Source organism: Podarcis bocagei (assembly GCF_964188305.1).
Source record: "Podarcis bocagei genome assembly, chromosome: 2".
Taxonomy (NCBI): Eukaryota; Metazoa; Chordata; class Lepidosauria; order Squamata; family Lacertidae; genus Podarcis; species Podarcis bocagei.
The window spans coordinates 52,441,090-52,463,351 of NC_138126.1; the positions used below are offsets into that span (position 1 = coordinate 52,441,090).

Sequence of the window (22,262 nt, forward strand, 5' to 3'; positions counted from 1 at the left end):
AACAGAGAAACCAGTAGGAGAACACTTCAATCTCCCAGGACATTCTATACAAGATCTCAAAGTAGCTGTTTTACTACAAAGGAATTTCAGAAATAGACTGGAAAGAGAAGCTGCTGAATTGCAACTCATTACCAAACTTAAAACAATGGAGAGACCTGGTCTGAACAGAGACATTGGATTCTTATCTCATTATACATGACTAAGCCATTTCTCACCTTCTCACCCCTTGCCTTTTCCTGTAAGACCTATTACAGTCGTTAAGAGTCGTCAACAGGCTCATCTCAGCTATCTGCCAATCTCCCATTCCCACCACCCTTCTGAGTAATACCCCTCCCCACCTTCTCACTATATAGAAGGATCTGGCAACTTCTGTTTCAGTGTATCTGAAGAAGTGTGCATGCACACGAAAGCTTATACCAAGAACTAACTTAGTTGGTCTTTAAGGTGCTACAGCAAGGAATTTTTTTATTTTGACTATGGCAGACCAACACGGCTACCTATCTGTAACTGGTTTAGCCAGTCAGTCAAAGCTGCTTCCAGAATGTGGCTGCTGACACATGCTAACAGCTTCTAGGAGTCACAAGTGAGAGCTGAGTGCAGGGTGGGGACCAAAAGTGAGCAAACTACCCCAGAAGGAGTATGATATGTCCCCCACCAGAAGTACTACCCATCTCCTAACACCTCATACCTCCAATATGTGGATATTGGAGGTGAGGACAGCTTCTTCAGCATCCTCAGTTTAAGCTCCCTCACATTCTTTTGAGCATTTGAATAGTTCTGTGAAGACGGATAGGGAAGTGAGCCTTAAACATTTTCTTAGATTGTCCAAATTTATTAAAAGCTTTCATCATTGATGGAGTGCAACCATTGCCCGTTTATCACTTTGGCAGTAGCTTCCTTCAAAGCAACTTAATCTGGGATTATTTTAAGGTAAAGCTAAAGCCAATTTCAAACTTCCTTAAAGCTTTTGAGTATCTAGCAAGACTAGTGAGTCAAATTCACATTTACACTCTCATGTGGCTCTATGAAAGAGCTTTGAAATTGGCATAAATTACATTATACTGACTTCAAGGATACATCACACACCACAGTCAGAGGAACTGTCTAACTATAAAATGGCTGTCAGCTGCTGATAATCATTCATTCATTCATTCATTCAGTTAATCAATTAAACCCATTTGGTTACAGCATAAAACAAAGGCTCCTAAAGTGAGCAAGATCCTCAGTTTGCAATCCTACATACAGTTTCTTGGATGTCAGACCTATAGAATTTACTTCAGTGTAGACATGCATAGGATTGCATTGTTAAGGTGGCTAGAGTAAAGACGCTTGATGCCTTTGTTAAACCAATGTTGACATTGAAATTTTAGCTGTAAAATAACATGAAAGCCGTAACATTCTGATCTGCCCACTGGGATATCAAGGTTACATTGTAATCTTGGGACTCGCTTCAGCTGACAACAGTAGCCATGTCTGCAGAGATTCCTGTTCAATTAGAGGAGAAAATGCTCTAGCATTTCCACAAAAGCTAAAATGGTGCTTTCAGTGTTGGGAAAAGGAGAGTGGGTATGCCAAAGAAAGTCTTTGCAGAAGAGTCTGTTTGGGACCCCCCTCTCACACTGGACTTTATCAATTACCTCTGTTAGAAAATGAAGAGTCGTCATTGGAAACTGCCTGCCAGTGACTTAACAAAATGATTGACTGCAGTTGCTTCTAGTCAGCGGAAGGTCTCCACATTACAAATTGCTTGTCCATTATTTCTCTGACAGGACAGACCAGTGGAGCTTGAATGGCATTTATACTCAATCAAATGCTAATGTTGATTGAAAATGCTGGGTTTCATGGTTTCTTGATGTGCCCTGCCGGGGCAAGGAGAACTCCACCGCTCCATCATGTGTTTATTGCACAGAGCTTTTAAAAAAGCTTTCAGGTCTCATAACTGCATACTGCCCTGCTCCTCTTCCCTGCAGAAAGATGTGCTTAATTGTACTGCATATGCCTTGGAGATGGGCAGACCATTCCGTATTACTTATGGAATTCATGTCATAGTTTGGGACACTTTTGGCTTTTAATTTACTGGACTCTGGGACCATAACTGAATCAAATAGGCTTCCAGTCTGTTCCAATGTGATTCCTCCGCAGTTGAAGCTACAGCCCTACCCTGCCATCTCTGGTGGAATTTGAGAACTTCTCTAGTAAACCTATTTCCACCTGCTCTTTTATTGCTCATTTCTCAAGATGCTGTGCAGTAGGAAATGTGTAGTTGTTAGGTGTGAGGCTGTTTATACCCAAGACACATTTTCTGTAGCTAATCTGCTTGTATCACATGATCTTCTGCAACTCTGCTATGGTATATGATAACAGTAGAATCTTGGTTTTTGAACGTAATCTGTTCCAGAAGACCGTTTGACTTCCGAAACGTTCGAAAACCAAAAACTGAAAGTGGAAGCTTCAATATCATAGGGAAACTCGAAACAGAAGCCATGTGGCATGTTTGGCTTCCGATAATCGTTCAGAAACCAGAGCAGCTACTTCCAGGTTTTTGGCATTCGAAAGGCGAAATGTTTGTCAACAGAGGCGTTTGAAAACTGAGGTTCCACTGTATATGGATAGCCTTTGAGTGGTGTAGTGAGACGCCTTTCTGGGGGAAGGGCTGTAATTCAGTGGTAGAACATCTGTTTTACATGCAGAAGGCTTTCAGGTCCAACTCCTGGCATCTCTAAGTAGGGCTGGGAGACACTCTGCCTGTCAGGGTGGACAATACTGAACTAGACGGATCAATGATCTGGCTCAGGATAATGCCAGCTTCCTATGTTCCTATACCCTTCTAAGTAAGGTTTCCTAGTTCCTAGTAATTAGAGTTCCTTGACGCTCTCTCCTTCCCCATGTGTCCAGTGATCCTTTTCCCATTGCTCTGTGAAGGAAAAATCTAGTTTCAGGAACCAACAGGTTCACTGAGACAGATAGATGAAGAAATGACCAGAGAATTGTGGTGGGAGACATTCCTGCTGCATTTTCTGCCAATAAGCTATTTGGAGTGACAGCAAAAGTCTCCAGGTTAGTACCTAACAATTCCACTTTCAGCTCTAAGAGTCTATTTATTAGAATGGAAGCAAATATGCACTAAGAGACCAAGAAAAGAATTTATAGAAGCACAACTATGTATAACATTAGCTAAAACCATACTTATGCTTTACTATGGACTGAAATCTCAGCAGAAATAGCAGGGAAGACAACATTCAATGAATCTGATGACAGCACATCTTTCCCTTCTCCCCTCGCTCCCGTTAAACATAAAAAGCATTTACATGTTTAATCCACAGTACAAATTAGTATTTTACATGTCATAATACTGCAGCATTTTATAATACTTTTTATACTGTATAAAAAGGCCCCAAAGGCTTGGCTTCTTCCTTGTTTTATATACAAAATAAGATCCACTACGATATAAGGAAAGGATTAAACCATATCACAAAAAATCTATATGTTGCAGTTATGGTTTTGATCAACAACATTTCATATGTTATTTATGTATAGCTGTGCTAAAAAAATTAAGTAAAAGATTTGCACTAGACTGTTCTATCTTTTTTAAAAAAAACAACAACACCACACCATATTTATTTTAAAATTCTGCTATTCACTTGCAAAAAAACTTTTTAAAATTATTTTGATTAAACTACTCATCAGTACACATGGCTGCTTGATTTGGGCCTTATCCAGTTTTCTATAAAATAAGAGAACTTGAAAAGAATTTAAACCTTGCATTGTCCTATTAGTATAGTATATGGTTTATTCAAGCTGCCAAATTAACTAGATTCCTACTTCTGCCATGTCATTTAGGCCAGAAAAGCAGAAAATAAATCTGATCTATTTCAAGTTTTATCTTAACATTCTAATTGGATAGCCGTGACATTCAATAAGGTGTTAACAACGGTTTTGCATCTTTGGTCTGTCATGCTTCATCTTTGGCATGTCCTTAAAAAATATAATACAACTTGTATGCACCCCAAAAAGAATGGGCACCTTCAGTACTGAATTTAAATACAAAACCAGGCAAGTAATGCAAACTGCAATGTCAATTTCAGCAAGAAAGCACAACACATCTCTCTCTTCCACTGGATCTGAAAATTATTCGGCTTTGTTTAAGTGTAAGCATGGATTAACTTCCACCCAAATTGTGTTCTTTCGTTAAGGGACCTGTGTTTGTAGATAAGTAAACATAAATTATGAGGACAAAAAAGAAAAGACATCTAATAGTAAGTCACTGACAGCACTATGCATGTCTAATAAGAAGTAAATCCCATTGATTCCAGGCAATTGTGTATATGATGTCAGCCTGAATGTTACCTAATATAGAAGTGTGGAATCCTTGGCCCTCCAGATGATGCTGAACAACAGCTCCCATGATCTCTGGCCATTGACAATGCTTGCTAGGGCTAATGGGAGCTGCAGCCCAGGAACATCTGGGAGGCCAGAGGTTCCCCACTCCTACTCTAGCACCACAGCTTGCACATTAAAAAACTGCCCCACATAGCAAACATGATTGCTGCATGGTCACAGGATGTACAATTTGAGTCCTCAGACATGTAAACACTGGCTCCAGGTTTCAGTGGGCTTCAATTTCCCCATGCTGTAAATAGCAGTGCAGCAACACTAATCTTTTCTCCACTGCAGAGAGAAAGAGGATGGGCCTATCTATATAGGAGGTGGCCACATGCTGCTCACCTGTGGATTGAAAGGCTATATCCCTTGCTGATTTGCTGTGGCTGTATGGCATGCGGGACCAAGGAGAAGAAAAATTCATACCCAGCCCAATGAAGAGGCAGAGATCAGAAGCAACAGGCCTGCAGCATTTGCCTGAGAGTACAGTGTGCTGACACTGGCTATATGTATTTCCCATGATGTGGGTGATTTGCCCTCAGCAATTGCAATTCCCATGTAAAGTGTGGCACTGATCTGGCACTACTGGTGCAGTATCTCTGATATACCATAAGGTGTAATTCCATGGCACCATAAGAGAATGCATGAAAGCATTGCCTGGGAGCAATTCTCATTTAATTCAATAGGATTTATTTCTGAGTAGACATGGTTACAATTTTGCTGGTTGTCACACTCAGCGTACATCCAATGAAATCCATGGACTTGGGGTTAAGTTCATTGATTTCAGTGGGTTATTCTGAGTATGATGAACATTGGATTTGACCCGCTCCCCCCTCCCACCCAAAAAATGTTCAAGCTTCCTGGACACTGGACAAGACCCAAGTGCCTAAGGAGGCTGGATTTCATCCAACCCTTTGGATTTCTACCTCTTGTCCTCCAAAGCTGAAAATGCATGTAACTCTATAAGGAGAGCTTGCTGTGCTGTGCATTAGTTCTCATATTAACCTTTTGTCTTCCTCCTGCCTGGAAGAAGAGAACGAGGCAGCTAAAGTTACTGAGCAGGCAATTGCATGAGGAGGTGCGAGACTAACATGTCCCCATCTGATTTGCTGGCATGTCAGAATGCAGCATTTTTTTGCTACACAGTCCAAGCATAGTGAACTCTCTTTGTATATTACATGTAAATAAGTGTAAATACATTAAAGAGACTTTAAGGGCTTTGGGTCTTTTTAAAAGCTGCACCGGAAGAAGCTCAGCAGGTGTAAAGAGATCACTTTCATCAGACATTGCCATGGGCAGGGACTGACGTCCTGCCTGCCAACCAGCCCAATCCAACTGTATTTAAGCACAAAGTCAAATTAATTTCAGTGGCCGCATGATTACTTCTCTGGGAAATCAACAGGACCTTTAAGTGCTTAAGTTTGGATAGATTGTCTCCCCCCTCCCAGCAACTCATTCTGAAGTTGTCACTGGTGCAATACCAATAGAAGATTTTAGAGCATCACGTAAATACTGTACATATATATTTGCTTTAAACCACAATGCCTTCTTCTGCTCAGTTAAAAATCCAGAGTTATAAGAGAAACGGGTTATGCGTTTTAAGTTAATTTTACAAAAAACAAAGATGTTTTTAGAAAAATAATAAGGGGGAAAATGATTATTATTTAAAAAATCTATAACTAGGCATCATAATAAGCTTTGGTAGAAAACACAAAGGCGATAGCACCAATAAACTCCCATTAGAGTACATATGCCTCAGTAGGCATGAGAAGAGATAAAGATGTAAATTTTAGCCAGGAAGGTTGTGTAGGTTCCTTGACGCCAAAGCTTCATTTCAACATCTAACAAAAAGTCTTTGGGTTCCTTCACTTGCCGCTGAAGGTAGACAATGCCTGTGTAGGAATTAAGCTTCCTGGTGCTGAAGTAGTTCTCTTCATTTCCTTTGTTGATTGTGAGGATTATGTTGTCTCCAGCATAAGCAGGCGAGGGACCAATTCGGAAAATATGCGCAGGGATGACAATGTTAGTTTGGAAGTTAAGCTGATAGTAAGTAATTCGCAAAGGAGTGTTTTGGCAGTCCACATAGTTAAAGCAGTTGATACGCTCACATCTCCTGAGAGAGAGAGGAGAAAAGGGAAATAGTTAGCACTGCAGAAACTGTGATTCGAAAAGATACACATCTGGGCAATTTGCAAAGTCCCAGAAAAACCTCTCTCATGTGTTAGGCAGATGCACCACAGAGCTGCAAACTTTGACTGTGCAATTAACAGCTGCTCGCTCTTCTTTTACAACACTCTTTACACTGATGCAATTGTCAGCATAACAGCCAAGTATCAAAAGATCATGAACCCTGAAAGCCCCCTCTGGAAGCACCACAATGAGCACATAGAGGAAAACAGACAAAATCGTACTGTGCCGTTTGCCTGCAAAAGGAATCTGTGAACCATCAAAGTGCAGTGCTCTGATCAGGCTATATACAAAATCCCAGAGAGTCATGCTTACAAAGGCAGCCCAGGAGTGCCTTTTCTGCTTTCATTTAAAGCAGTACAGATCGAGGATAAAGAGCTGCCTTATGCTAAGTCACCTCAAATGTCCCAGGACCCACAAGCCTGACAGCTCTGCAAATTCTCAAGCAGAACCTCCAGATGACTGTAGTGGATGCACTTCTGCCAGGGAAACACCTTGACATTATGCTGCCATGGCTTCCCATAGGCATTGGGTTAGCCACTGCAAGAACAATGTTCTGGACTAGATCTAACAGACCTCTTCCTATACTGTTACAACATGGTTTTTCAACTCTGCTCTATTGTAGAAAATCCATTGGTGGCAGAGAGGGAGAGATCATGATTGCCCATTCTCCCTTCCCTTGCAGCACCACCACCACCACCACCCCCGCTCCAGAGAGATGAGGGACTAGGCCTGTCTTGATTGTCAGAGTTCATAATTTGGGTGTGGAGTAAACAATTTACTGTTTTTGGTGATTTTCATTTTTTGTTTTAATAATATTGGTATGTTCTGATGGACATTTAATGCAATTTATGTTTGTATATTTTAGTGTTGTAAGCCACTTTGATATTTTTTTTGGGGGGGGGGAGAATTCAGGATATAAAGTTTTTTTAAAAAAGAAATCAAACTACCAGCAAACCACTGAGCTGTTGAAAAAAATTGCAATTAAAAGAAATTGGTCCAGTAAAAACTAATTTTATTATCTTATTATCTGCAGTTAATGGTGATTTTCCTTTTGAAAGGAGGCTCTGGAATCCCCTTTTTAAAAAGTCATTATTTTCTTCTGTTTCCATTCTTCTGTCAACTAGTGCCAATTACCACATTTCTGCACGCTGTAAAAGTAATTAAAATTAAATTAGGTCAGGATGAAATGTTTGTAGGCAAACATTTTGGTACGAGAGCTTTCAAGAGGAGGGGTCCAAAGTATACCCCAAACTCTCTCATTCATATCTTTTTGCATCTGTTTCATGCTTTTGGCCAGGGACAGTAGGGGTTAAACAAACTCTCTAAGATATAGCTACAGTGGTGCCCCACAAGACGAAAAACTCGCTAGATGAAAGGGTTTTCCATTTTTGCGTTGCTTCGCTAGACGAATTTCCCTATGGGCTTGCTTCGCAAGACGAAAACGTCTTGGTTTTTTTTTTAAAGTCGCTTGAAGAGGCGCAGTTGCGACGGACCATGCTTCGCAAGACGAAAAACATCGCAAGACGAAAAGACTCCCGGAACGATTTCTTTTCGTCTTGCGAGGCACCACTGTACTGAGGAGAACTTTATAAATATCATCTGATTTAGTGGCTTTCTTATTGGACTTACATTTCAGACACTTTTCTGTAGTTCGCTGGGCACTCAAACAAAAGACACCGGAAGCTGCCCTGAACATTGTAGCAAGATTCGGTTGAGGAACAATTGTGGGTTCCCATTGCACATTCATCAATATCTGGGAATGAAACACGTAAGAAAGATCACGTAACATATTCACAAAACAGTGTAGTTGCAGCCTTATTCCAAATCACAAGATGCAGCTTTATTCCAAAACTATGCAAGAAATATCACTCACATGTAGGTATGGGAACTATTGCTGTGCTACTTTATGCTAAGAGCAGCAGAGAGTGCATTAAATTTGCTTTGATGTAACCATTTTTAAGGTTCAAGTACATCTGCTTCTTTGGAAAATATTAACCGCCAGTAGGGAAACCTGTCATGCTTACAGAGAAGTCTAAGTGATCTAAACAGGCTTGATCCCAAGTAAATGAGCACACAACTGCAGCTTTAGAGTGCTGACTCAGGCATCTGAATGCTATGCATGTTTATGGTGGTCAGACCTCCTGAGATCAGTAAGGCTTAAGACCAAGTGAGCATGCACAGGACCTCAGCCTTAGACTCGAAGCTTTGCTTCTTCCACACAACAGTAATAATAATAATAATAATTTATTATTTATACCCCGCCCATCTGGCTGGGTTTCCCCAGCCACTCTGGGCGGCTTCCACAGAAACCAAAAAACACTAAAATATCATACATTAAAAGCTTCCCTGAATAGGGCCACCTTAAGATGTCTTCTGAATGTCAGGTAGTTGTCCATCACCTTGACATCCGATGGGAGGGCATTCCACAGGGCGGGCGCCACCACCGAAAAGGCCCTCTGCCTGGTTCCCTGTAGCTTCGCTTCTCGCAATGAGGGAACCGCCAGAAGGCCCTCGGCGCTGGACCTCAGTGTCCGGGCAGAACGATGGGGGTGGAGACGCTCCTTCAGGTATACTGGGCCGAAGCCGTTTAGGGCTTTAAAGGTCAACACCAACACTTTGAATTGTGCTCGGAAACGTACTGGGAGCCAATGTAGGTCTTTCAAGACCGGTGTTATGTGGTCTCGGCGGCCGCCCCCAGTCACCAGTCTAGCTGCCGCATTCTGGATTAGTTGTAGTTTCCGGGTCACCTTCAAAGGTAGCCCCACGTAGAGCGCATTGCAGTAGTCCAAGCGGGAGATAACTAGAGCATGCACCACTCTGGCCAGACAGTCAGCGGGCAGGTAGGGTCTCAGCCTGCGTACCAGGTGGAGTTGGTAGACAGCTGCCCTGGATACAGAATTGACCTGTGCCTCCATGGACAGCTGTGAGTCCAAAATGACTCCCAGGCTATGCACCTGGTCCTTCAGGGGCACAGTTACCCTATTCAGGACCAGGGAGTCCTCCACACCAGCCCGCCCCCTGTCCCCCAAAAACAGTACTTCTGTCTTGTCAGGATTCAACTTCAATCCATTAGCCGCCATCCAGTTACAACAGTTATGGACAGTACAGCAGTTATGTGGTGGGGAATCCATGCCAACCTCTCCACTTCTGCACACAAATAGCCTCCAGGGTGACACTCTGGGTGCTACACTTTTGTATGTTTTGCAATAGGAATTTGAGAAAAGCCCAGTTGGATCACACAAGCTTGGGTTCATCTAAAGTCTAGCAACCTGATTCCAGCAGTGGCCAGCTGGAAGACCCCAGGGAGCTCACAAGCACAGCATGAAGCCAATAGCCCTATCTCATTGGTTGGCCCTTAGCAAGGCTATGCAAATGGTGTGTGACAGTATTTGTCTATCACTCAGTAGGTATCTACTAGGATACTTATATTTAAGTTGATATTTGGCCTGTACACCTGTATACTCTGTGTACTCTGCAATAACAGTGGAAAGGGAGAACCAAATCAGTATTTTTTCATACAAGTAGGAAGATAAAAGGATAAATTAACATATGCAGATTTGGACTTAATTATTATCTTATTAGGACACGTTACTAAAAAAACAAAACCCTCTTCTGCACTTACAGTTGCATTAAGCTTAAAAAAAAGATTGCAGACTTCCTGTATTTCCCCTGCATTCAGAGAAGTTTATTTCCACAAAATGTGCTTAAGATCAGAATGAAAGACTCCTTTTGTTACTGAGCACAATAACGGTTTTTTGAACAATAAGATGACAAAATGTTCAATTGCGGTTCCGAAGATATGGGATACCAGATGCGATGGATCCAGTTCAAGGAGGGAGGGGAAAAACTGGCTGAGGTCTGTGTGTAGCCACACAGAAAACTCTCAGATGTCTAGACAGCATTCAGAGATTTGCAAATAAAATAAATGTTAACAGACAAACCATGTGGCAAAATCCTGTGGTGAAATTTGCCCGTTGTCATGCAGGAGGCAGGCTCTTAAAGAAATACCATAGCCTTCCCGGAGGGTCAAAAATTGCTCTTGCGTGGAGCATGGCTTGGTTTAAAAGCCCAAAGGGCAAAAAATTTAATAGGAAGTCAAAGAAAATTAAAGTAAATTAAGCCCCCTCCTCACTGTTTCTTAAAACTAGGTGAAAAGGTTAAATTGTTTCCATATGGAACCCGATGTTGCAAAAAGATTTACTTCTCCATCTTGGCTGTCTGAAGCTTTACCACATAGCTTTAAAAACAATGATCCATAACATAAAACTCCAGCATGCCAGTTCAAACAGATCAGCTTGAATTCACTCAACTATAAAAAGGCCATGAATGAAATGGAAGGAAGGGGGTGGAATGACTCATAGGCGAATATGTCCCCGATACAAAAATATTTTTTTCCTACATTCTCCCCATGGTGTGGAAGTGAGCTCACCCATCTCATGTCTAAGATCTTTGGAGCTTATTGTTTAAATAGGCTTCCTGTGCTGAAAATCCAACGTTGATAAATCATGTAGCCAGTATCTCCCCAAAATCTGGGAAGCAGCTACGTGACTCAGGTTCATGACCATCGGGCGTCCTGCTTGGTTTTTATGCCCATGCATGGCCTTCAAAAGGCAGAATGATGATGATCTTACTCTGCCTTCAAAAGTAGGATAATTTGGGGTTAAGATATCATCCAGGTGACTGGGCCAGTAATCCATCCAAGGATCCTCAGCTAGGCTGCTTTCGACTTGTACCAGTTTTGATGCTGTAATCTCAGAAGCACTGATATGCTACCACTGTTATCAAATTGTATTAGGAAAATTAAACAAAAATGCTGGTGTTTAGTTTCAGAGACAGCAGAGTATTATTTACATGGCTTATGATATCACTCCTGGGATATGAGAATAATGCTAGTGGTGTGTGTCTATGCAACCATTAGGACTTGGTTACCACTGCTATTTTCTTATCACCTGTATACATTGCTGTAATTCAAGATGACTGTGAAACAAAAAATAAACTAGCTGCTCATTCTATTCATTTATAAATACCAGCACTGTAGATCTACTAAGTCTATAGATTTCATAGTTCTATAGGCTGGGGCACTGCAGTTTGGATAATTAAACATAGTCAGCAGTCATCATGGGTGGAAGCCAAGCTTGGCTCATATTCGAAAGGGACACCAACTCTGAAATGGCTCTGGGAGCTTGGTGAGGAGGGTGGCGTGGTGTCCCAGGAGTGAGAGTGGTGCTGGGCATGGCAGCGATCAGGGCAGCTATCCTATCCTACTATGAAGGTGTCCAAAATGATCTCTCCCCTCTGCCAAACTCTCTCCACCTGGTCGAGTATTGTGATGAGAGCCCTGCTTGCACTTGAAAAACAAGCAAAAGAGCCTTCTGTATTTTTGCCCCAAACAAACCACATAAGAGAAATAGAGCCTGCCCTTCAAATGCTATCTTTCCTTCCAAGTTTTTTTTCCCCTTGTGCAACCTCAATAATATCTGGACTAACTGTGATTTTTATTGCAATTGTAATAACAGCAAACAGTGCGATAAGAATGTTTGACCTGATGGCTGAGCAGGTAGAATCTGAAGCACTTCCATCTCCTTCTTACCTCGACAAGTCCTTCCATTTGTTGCCATGGTATATCCTTGATCAGGACAAGCACACTGATAGCTTCCAGGCACATTCATGCAGCGGAAAGTGCACAGAATACCTGCACTTTGTGCACATTCATCAATATCTGAGGAAAAAGAAGAATGTATAGACATGTGAGGACAATAAAGTTGCTGTCCAGTAGGAACGTGCAATAGTAATCCCAATGGAAAGTTCAAAACATACCTTTGCAAGAATGGCCGTCTTCTGCTAATTGATAGCCTTGCCTGCAGTAACACTGATAGGAACCATATATATTAGCACATTCTTGACTGCATGGATTGTTGTCACATTCATTGATATCTGTATAAGAAGTATAGAAATAACATTTAATCAGTCCAGCCACTGCCATGTCAGTCATTGTCTGTTATCAAACAAAGAGCAGAAAGGTTAAAGAAAAGGCCCATTTTTGACAGTCAGTGAATTTGTATTGACTGTTGCAGAAATATCTTGTGTCTTGAAGCATGATGATATATTTGATTCATCAGCTAAAATTTTTGTTGATTGAGCTGGTTGGATTCTCTTTTTTTACATATTTCATTCACAATGACACATAACAATGAGCACATGGAAATGCTTGATGAAGAAAAGTTTAATAATTAACAAAACAAGGGAAAGTAAAGTCATATTGAGCTGACTGTGTCTAAAACAGTAGAAGTAATTCTTATAACAGTCGTTTCATTATGTATCTAGCTAAGAAGATCAAAACATACATAATGCAACAAAATCACTTGCTTGATCAGCGGCACAAATAAAACCTAGATTTGGTGGCACATCTAATTGTATATACAAGGGAGGATACAGAGTATTGCTTTGAATGGGATGCACTTTCAGATATACATTTGCATTGCCTTCATAGGCACACAACCAACTGCCTAACCTCCCCATTCAATATCAAGTTTGGTGTCATCAGTATTTGTTCATGCAACCATCTGCTCACCAACACAGATAAAAATAATTTATTAATCTCAGTCAAGCACATGTGAATCTGTGGATTTTTTGTGGCATCAGGACATACAAAACCTAGACATGTTTAGATTTAGATGTTTAGCCAAATACCCCTGTGAATCCTCACCTTATCATATGTCAGGTATCCGTGCCACCCATATCGGTTATCGTGGCCCTCTAGATCTAACACATCTGTGTTGGTTAGTGTTAGGGGTTCTCTAAATCATATAATTAGAAAGTCATTATATAAGATCTGGGATAATTTTAAGGGAATTTTAGAGCAAAAAATAGCCCTGTGGACCTCACCCACAGAAGCCTTGGCTGTTAAAAAAAAAAGAGAAAATGGAAGGTGAATGGGCCACATATAGAATATTACTAGAGGGAAACCAAGACAAGACAACTGAAAAAATATGAGGAAATTAAAAAGTATATGACAAGCTGGCTCCTATATTTTCAGATAAATCAAAGACTAAATTTGGATAGGAAAGAAGGTATTGCAAAAGAAACATCTATATTTGAAAGAGATCTAATTAAAAAAATGAAAATATATCTCACGAATGTACGATCTCCTATTAGAATGGGAAGTGAAAGAAAAGGAAGTTAAGTCAGTAATGGTGAGATGGGTGCAAGACCTTGGGTATAATATTTAAATGGAACAATGGGAGAGACTATGGAGGGATGGCACCTTACTCCAGCAAGATTGGCAAAAATGTACAAAAATAGATCACCTATCTGCTGGAGATGTAAAAAAGAGATAGGGTCTTATTTGCATATGTGGTGGAACTGCATAGTTATCCGAGACTTCTGGAACAATATTTATGATGAACTTAAAAAGATATTTAAATGTAATTTTTTTAAAAAAGACCAGAAACCCTCCTTCTAGGCATATTGCCAATAGAAATAGGAAAAAAAATATATAAAAACATTGTTCATGTATGCAACGACAGCACCCAGAATATTAGTGGCAAGAAATTGGAAAAATGAAGCAATACCTACAATAGCAGAGTGGCAAGCCCTAATGATAGAATATCTACAGCTAGCAAAGATGACAGGGAGAGTAAGAGATCAATCAAAACAGAATGTATATAAAGAACAGAGAATATTTAAAGAATATCTAAAAAATTTTTGTAAGAATAAGAATCTCCTGGCAGAACTAGAGTGATTCATGTAAATAAAAGGTGGAAATGATATTATGTTTGGAAGTACAAAAATAATTAAGTTCATTTGAGACTGTACATTATAAAGGAAAGAATAGATATAGTAAATGAAAATATTTGGAAGCCTTTTTTAGCTAATTCATAGTAATGTTTTTGTTCTTTTTTGTGAGTTTGTAAATATGATATGGCATTTACATATATGAAACTTATAGTATTACTTTTCCCCTTCTCTTTTTTTCTCTTTTTTTTCTTTCTTCATTTTCTCACTTTGTGTCTGTATTAAATGTTCTTGTGTTTTGATATTTTAAAATTCAAATTAATAAAGATTTAACAAATAGATGTTTGGCCCAATACCTTCACAATGCTTCCCATCATATGCCAAGCGAAAGCCAGTAGAACAGGAACAATGATAGGATCCAGGAGTATTTTCACATGAGTGTTGACAGAGTCGGCCAGGATAATTCCAGCATTCATTTATGTCTGCCACAAATGCACAGTAAACAAAAATATAAATCGAGAGAGAGAGAGAGAACAGGAAAAATGTTGAGGACTGCATTGATTAATTGCTTTGATTTCATTTTTTATTTTCCTAACTTTGTATGCTACTTTGTATTAACATATGATGTAACAGAGGCTCAATCGGCATTATACATTTAAAGCAGTGTTATGTCACTTTAAGCAATCATGACTTCCCTCAGAGAATCCTGATAACAGTAGCTTGTTAAGAGTGCTGGGAATTATTAAGAGACTCCCCTATTCGCACCACAGAGCTACAGTTCTTGGGATTGATGGTTAGGAACTCTTGCAATATCAGAAGATATTGCACATTTGCACTTTCAAAATACTGTGCACAAGCTTTAGAGTATCCACTGTCCATCTGTCCCCCAACTAGCATGCACACATTTTCATATCCAGCTGCCAAACATTTTCCTCCCAATGAAAATTAAATTGGATAGAATTTGACATGAGGAGGGTCCAGAATACATACATGAGATATTGTATTTTTGTATGCTATTTATGTGCACACTTAACCCCAGTATATTCATTTTTGTACTCCTCACTTGGCTGGAGAACTGCATTGCAAAATTCAGAGAAGTTCCAGTTTCAAAGGATGGCCGTATTTCAGTTCATATGCTGTTTCAGAAAGTGTGACTTGAGTAGATTTCCCTTTAAATGGGAATTGAATAGAATTTCTCCTCCAACCATACTTGTGTCAGAAACTGAACTACTCTCTGGTCCACAATTTGTGATATATTTACAGCAGAAAGGTTTTTCACCTATGGAATCCTCCTAATTCAGTTCTTATCCAATCAATTGATTATACTTGAAATAAAATTAGAACATATTCTCACTAGTGCTTCTGATTAAGAGACAAGCTGTTCACTGCGAGTGAAGGTGGTTTCAGAAGCAATTCTGTTATCTTGTTTGAGTTCTAGTGCTATGGAATTAATAATTGTGCTGGAAACGGCAGCACTGCACACTGGCCTGAGGTCCATGTTTCATCAATCAGCAATATCATCTCCTCCTGTGCCACACATACCATTGCAGGTCCTGCTGAATGAATCATACTGATATCCCGTCTTGCAATCACAGCGGTAAGCTCCAGGTAGATTGTGACAAATCTGTCCCTCGCCACAGCGGTGTACGCCGGTTTGACATTCATCAACATCTACAGAAGCAAAAGGTAGCAATTACTCTCACCGCAGAGGGCCAAGCTGATGGTCATTCTCCAAATACCACAGTTTGCAGGCAGCTATACTGAATGAAGAGGCTTGCATCATGAGAGTCAACCTGGAGCAGAAGCACGGTTAACTTTTTCCTGACACTGCAGGAAAAGTGATTAGCAATCAGCAATCCCTGTCTCCCAAAGCTGGTTTCATGCAGGTCTACGCTTCCAGAGGCCAGTGTTTCAAAATGAAAATGAAGATGCAGCTGGCAAGGTCTTAGAATGCCCTCTGTGGTTGGTTCCAAACAAAAAGATTATCAAAATAAAAAGAGATGTGCCCTTGACATTGTAATAACATCTACATTTATCTGACATTCTCCTGTCTGGTTTGTGATGCTTTGATTCATTAAAACAGGATTTTCTGAGAATGGACGAGTTAGGCAAACAATAATAGTTTAACTTAATCACAATTGATATCTGTTTTCTCCCCTTCTCACCTATTAAAAAACAACAACACACAGTCTGAGGATTTGATCGCACAGAGGGTTGTAGCCTTTTGATACAATCCACCGTAAATTTCCTATACTCACACATTTCCCATGATGTATGGAATCTACAAAGTGCTGGAGTCCCACCCAGCTACCAACTCTGTAAGATGAGGGAGTGATGGCGGAATGACACATGCGTAGCTTTCCTATAAAATGGACTAAGGGATTTACCTGCAAACAAATATAGTTGGGTACAGTGGTACCTCGTTTTGAGTCCGCCCCCGTTTAGGGTCCATTTCGTCCAACGTCCGGAGCAAACCCGGAAGAACCAGAACAGGTTACTTCCGGGTTTGCCACTCACGTACAGGCAGAAGCGTTGCTTCGCGCATGCACAGAGCAGCGCTTTGTCGAGCGTCCCTTTCGTCGAGTGTCCGGGGCTCCGGAATGGACCCCGGATGCAAAAGGAGGTACGACTGTATATGAAAATTATACAGAGCATCAAATAACAACCCTCAGTGACAGACATCAGTCATGTACTTAACACTCAGAATTAAGAAGCAACCAAGACCATCACATTTTAGTTGGAATCTCTGGTGAATGATATTTGTATATAAATGTTGACTGTAAGGCCTCACACTGTGAGGCCTTCTGTACCCAGAGGTCTGCCAGACTGCTTTCCTTCTTTAAGATTGTTTTCTGGTTTCCACACACGCCTTAACTTGGATGCTGCACAGACATCTTTTTGGACCATTTATACAGTGATAACTAATATCACATGCTTCTGGACAACTTACCATCTTTCCCCTTTCCTTTTTCCTCAGCTAAAATAGCTCCTTGTCCAATCACTGTTGTGCTAGGCATAAGTTTAGGCTTAGCCTCCCAGGCTGCATGAAACTTCCTGATCTGAAAAAGCCCCACCTCATGATGTCCTTCCCTGGGTTTAAATTGAAGTGCAGAAAGCCAGGGTAGCAGGTTCAAAACACATGAGATAGATGCAGACACCAGAGGAGGTTTTGAGGGCTGCCCCACATTGTTAAGACTGAATACAGGCCCTGCAATGTACTTTGGGAGATGGCGCCTCTGCTGTTAGGCACACAATAGGAACTACCTAAGATGTCATGGGGTTTTCAGGAGGTGTTGCATCCAGAAAGGCTTGACATCACAGACCGTTGAAGAGATTATTTGAATGAATGAAAGGATGCCCAGAAACACCCCTTGGCAACATCAAAAGTAGGCAAGTACAACAAGAACCAGCAGGCTAGCCGAAAAAATTCTGATGTAGAATGGTTTTAAAAAATCCAGGACAAATTTTAGGCACAATAGCCACAATACTTATATGTCTATTGTGCAAAGTTCACTAAAAGGCTTCATCTAATTTTGCATGGAAGCATGACTAGAAACTGTTCCAAATAATGAATGATATAAATAAAACATCTCTAGTGTAGAAATCCATAGGGAAACCTGGGTACAGTTAGAAATATTTCCTGTTTTATCCATTATCTAATCAGTCGTGTTTTAAATAAATATATGAATCAATATTGGAAAGGATGGATATTTTTCATTAAAGCACTGTCCCTTTGGTTCTGTCTTTGTATCGCGGCAAGCATGAAAAGTTAATTTTAATATAGATTTAAATCTGCAAATTAGCAACTTTAGTTGCCATTAATTCATTGGTCCAGCCCTTTGATTAGCTTCTGTGAAATTGTGTGTTCCAGTGCATTCAGCTTTAATTATGTCCAGAACATTATTCAGTCAGAAGTGCACCATATTTCACGATAGCTACAGTATTTTTCAATTAAATATAGGATAAAGGTGCTGCTAACCAATCTACTGAATTAGAGAGAATGAACATCACTGAGAAGATGAATTTTCTAAACAAAAGAAAGCGACCACACAGACTCAGTTTTGCTGCGGAGGCTTGTCCAGATGATCTATTTATATTACCATATGTTAATCCAATCTGAAAGCTAATTATCCAGAAAGATGCCTCTTACGAAAAAAGGAGAGAAAAGTCAAACCACAAAATCTCCTGGTTCTGTTGTTTATGCTCCTCCCTTTTAAAAAAAGAACACACAGTAGAACATTTAGACTCTAAGCAGAGGTGCATCACTTACCTGTCTCTAGAGAGAGGCGCAGTGCTTTCATTGAGTGTGCCACAAGGCTGACCTCTGTACTTGCCAAATTTCTAAATGAATTGCAGTTGGGCAGAGGCAGGAAAGAGAGGACACCTCTGAGCAATGGTCTGGATTGACAGGATTGAGTGGTGTGCTTGGCAGTGGAGGTGGAAATGTCTCCAAGAGCAATGTGCAGGGATGGCTTGCACATGAGGCAGAATGAGACAACCACTGCAGGCAGTGAGTACGGCAAAACTGACACGCCCCCAAGGGCCTTTGCTTCATTATTGTTCAGACCTCTTGCTGCTGCTGCACCAACAACCACCACCCAGAATGGCTACAGTCTCCACTGCTACCTCCACTTGCCTTGTTCTGAGGAAAGGCGAAGGAGCCTTGTGGGGAAAGTAGCCAGGAAAGGACCTGCACCATCTCCGCGGTTTGGGGGGGGGGAATGGTTTAAGCTTTAAAAAGTGTTTAAACAAGTCATCACCAGCTTTAAACATTGTTTGCAACAAACACTTCTATGTGTTAGGGGAATCTGGGATGTGCATATGTATAGAAAACTGTCAAAAAACAAACAAACCCCTATTTGAATGTAATTATTGGCATTTAAGGATGGGGGATATCCAGCAAAATTAGCCAGGTTACTTAGTCTGTCTTACCGACACATCTGGCTCCATCTTCACTCGAATGATACCCTCTGCTACATATTAAGAGGTTCCTCTGACAAGTATAAGATCCAACAGTATTGATGCAGTTGAATCCAGCCTTACACGGCTCCGTAAGTGATGTACATTCATTAATATCTGTGGATGAGAATATACATTAAGCTTTCAGCTAGTAAATTAATCAGGGAGCCATCTTCCAGCTGTCATTTCTTTCCTATTCATTTGGTTTTGATTTATTATTCAAGAAATTCTAGGTTGCTGGAATTCTATAAAGCCAACGTTTCTATATTTAACGCTATGTAAATCTAATCCTTTTTTAATAATAAAAAAATTAAAATAGTGAGATAGGTTTTGGGGGAGAACAGTAAAATTTGAAAGACCATTAAACTTGAACAATTATGGGTAATATAAGAGTATGGGGAGCTCATTCATCTACAACTATATTGTTCGAGTTGAACTCACCAACACAGTTACCCTCTGGATCTTGTAAAAATCCATCCATGCACCGCTGCTTTGATTCACAATAGAATGATCCTTTTGTATTTTGACATACAAAGTTTATCTTGCAGCTGTGAGTTCCTCGTTCACATTCATCAATGTCTTAAGGGAAATTAAAAAGTAAAAGTGGATTAATCTAGTGATAGCTTTCCCAATTTTGTTGTCTTGGCTTCTCTGATGTCTTCCATTTGTACATTAATGTAGATTAGCTCAAAAGAAGTTTTTAGAGGATGACTCTACAATGCGAAGCTGCAATATTGTACAGCATCACAATTTAATCTAAGATCATTTATGGCATTCCTTTATTAACTAATCCAACTTAATCGGAGAATGTATTACTCTGTGTATTACGGATGTGTAACTGCAGAGCAAAATTCACACAGCCTATATGGTGGCTAACCTTTTCTTATTAAATATTCTAAAACACAACATGCATCTTCATTTCATGTCAGATAAGCCATCTGAAGAATATTTACGGAAAGAAAACCAACTCGGGCTGCCAACAATTCCAATCTGTAGCAAAATTCATGGATGAAGAAATCCAAAGACAGATGTCTCCTGCTGTTAAGTATCAGACTCATATGTTACACTCTTTCAAATGTTGCCCACATTGCCTAGTCATTCTGCCAAGAAAACAGGATGAAGCATCTTAAAAATAAGAAAGATGCATCTACACCACATGCAAACGCATGGAAATGACAGCAAGTAATCAGGCATTACTTATTATAGGGGCACTTGAATTATAGGCCTAGAGGCCGGTCATCCATCTGAGGGCCACTTAGGCACCTGCTTTGTAATTTTTAATACATTAGCTTTCAAATGAACTAGCATATTAAATTTGGCATAAGATGCTACATAGACTATGTGTGGAGAGATGTTTCTCAGCAGGTCACACTGCAAGCCATTTCCCATGATGCAGCAGGTCCAGCCGCCTACCAAATTAAAGAAAATTTCACAGCCAAGTTCGTAATGAAAATTAATTTATTCATCACATCAATTTCCTGCTCAAGGTAGCATGTACAGGGGGTAGTCTTCCATGCTAGTCCTACTCAGAGTAGATCCATTGAGGTTAATGGACATGATTAACTTAAGATTCATTAATTTCCATGGGTCTACTCTGAGTAGGGCTTAGTTGAATACAACTCAGTGTTCCTAGATTGTCTCCCATTCAATTTTATGGAAACAATTTTATGTATCAGTTTGCTAAAATCAGGGGCTTCACCCCACCCCTAACACTGTTAAATTCATAAGCATCTGTAAATGGTAATGATGACAAATATTTGAAACCAGCTAACATAAACTGGAGTGTCTGTAAGCAATTCAAAGTTAGAGAGTTTCCTTGACAATTACCGTATTTTTCACCCTATAGGACGCACTTTTCCCCTCCAAAAATGAAGGGGAAATGTGTGTGCGTCCTATGGGGCGAATGCAGGCTTCAGGAAGCTCTGTGCAACCCTCAGGAGACCGGCTCCGAGGGTTGCACAGAGCTGCCTGCAGTCCCGGGCTCAGCGCAGCTCTGCGCGGCCATCGGGAGTGGGGCGCGAAGTCCCGCCCGGCTCCCGATGGCCGCGCAGAGCTGCCTGCAGTCCCGGGCTCATTGCATTTAGGTTGTTGTTATAGTGTGTTGTGCTTATATTTATTTTGAAAATTAAAAATATACTACCCCCAGCACACAAATCACCACTCATACTAAAATAAGTAAACTCACCAACACATTCACCATCCTTCAGCTCATAACCTGATTCACAGTTGAGTTGCTGAAGACATGTAAAGGATCCAATTGTGTTAACACAGTGCTCCCCTCTCTTGCAGGTATGAGCGTCTGTTATACATTCATTAATATCTATGAGAGGAAACAGATGTCAGTATAGCACACACCAAAGAACTTACCTCTTTTAAGTTCACTACAGGAAACCAAACATCTTAAAAGATTTAGTAGAAGTTATTTTGTCCAAAAGGAAAGGTTTACATGGTGCTATTTCCAGAGTTTCCTGCCAAGGTAGAGGAGCTTAAAACACTTTCATTTTATAGGTAGAGTTATGAGACATATTCCTTCTTTTGATTTTGCACTGAATGATGCATTCATCAAGGTCACAGTGGAAAGAATTGATTAGACACAGAAGTTAGGAAGGCTTTGATGGAAAGCTTTACATCTCATGCGCAGGATGACCCCAGTTAAGACAGCACATATAATTTAGATTTCATGTTCATTAAAACATTTTCAGAGAGATTAAACCACTTAGGTGAAACAGGGCACAAAGGACAAACATGAGTAGAACAACAAAGCAACGAGGAGTAAGAGCCACAAAGAAGGACAGGTATCTGTGCCAGCACTTAAGTAAGACTAGTTGTGGAGGTCCTAGGATTTAAGCCAGAAGCTGATTCTTGCCATTTCCAATTCGACTGTGACAGTAATACAGATATAGTCCGTAACAGATGTTGTGGTGGAGCTGTGTTCATCTGACCTCCCTCTGGCTGAGTTACTGCTGCAAACTAGGACAGAGAGGGGGAGGAGTGAGGAA

General features: G+C 40.4%; 1 protein-coding gene across 1 annotated transcript in view; it reads right to left on the bottom strand.

Moving 5' to 3' along the window:
• Positions 1-3,124: 3,124 nt before the first annotated feature.
• Positions 3,125-22,262, bottom strand: part of FBLN2 (fibulin 2) — a 127,290-nt gene continuing 108,152 nt past the window's right edge. The window contains 9 exon segments of the mRNA XM_081175932.1: positions 3,125-6,493; positions 8,200-8,323; positions 12,161-12,289; positions 12,388-12,504; positions 14,661-14,786; positions 15,847-15,975; positions 19,237-19,380; positions 19,705-19,842; positions 21,449-21,583. Of these exon segments, the coding sequence (XP_081032058.1) occupies positions 6,136-6,493; positions 8,200-8,323; positions 12,161-12,289; positions 12,388-12,504; positions 14,661-14,786; positions 15,847-15,975; positions 19,237-19,380; positions 19,705-19,842; positions 21,449-21,583 (1,400 nt within the window). The 3' untranslated portion in view covers positions 3,125-6,135.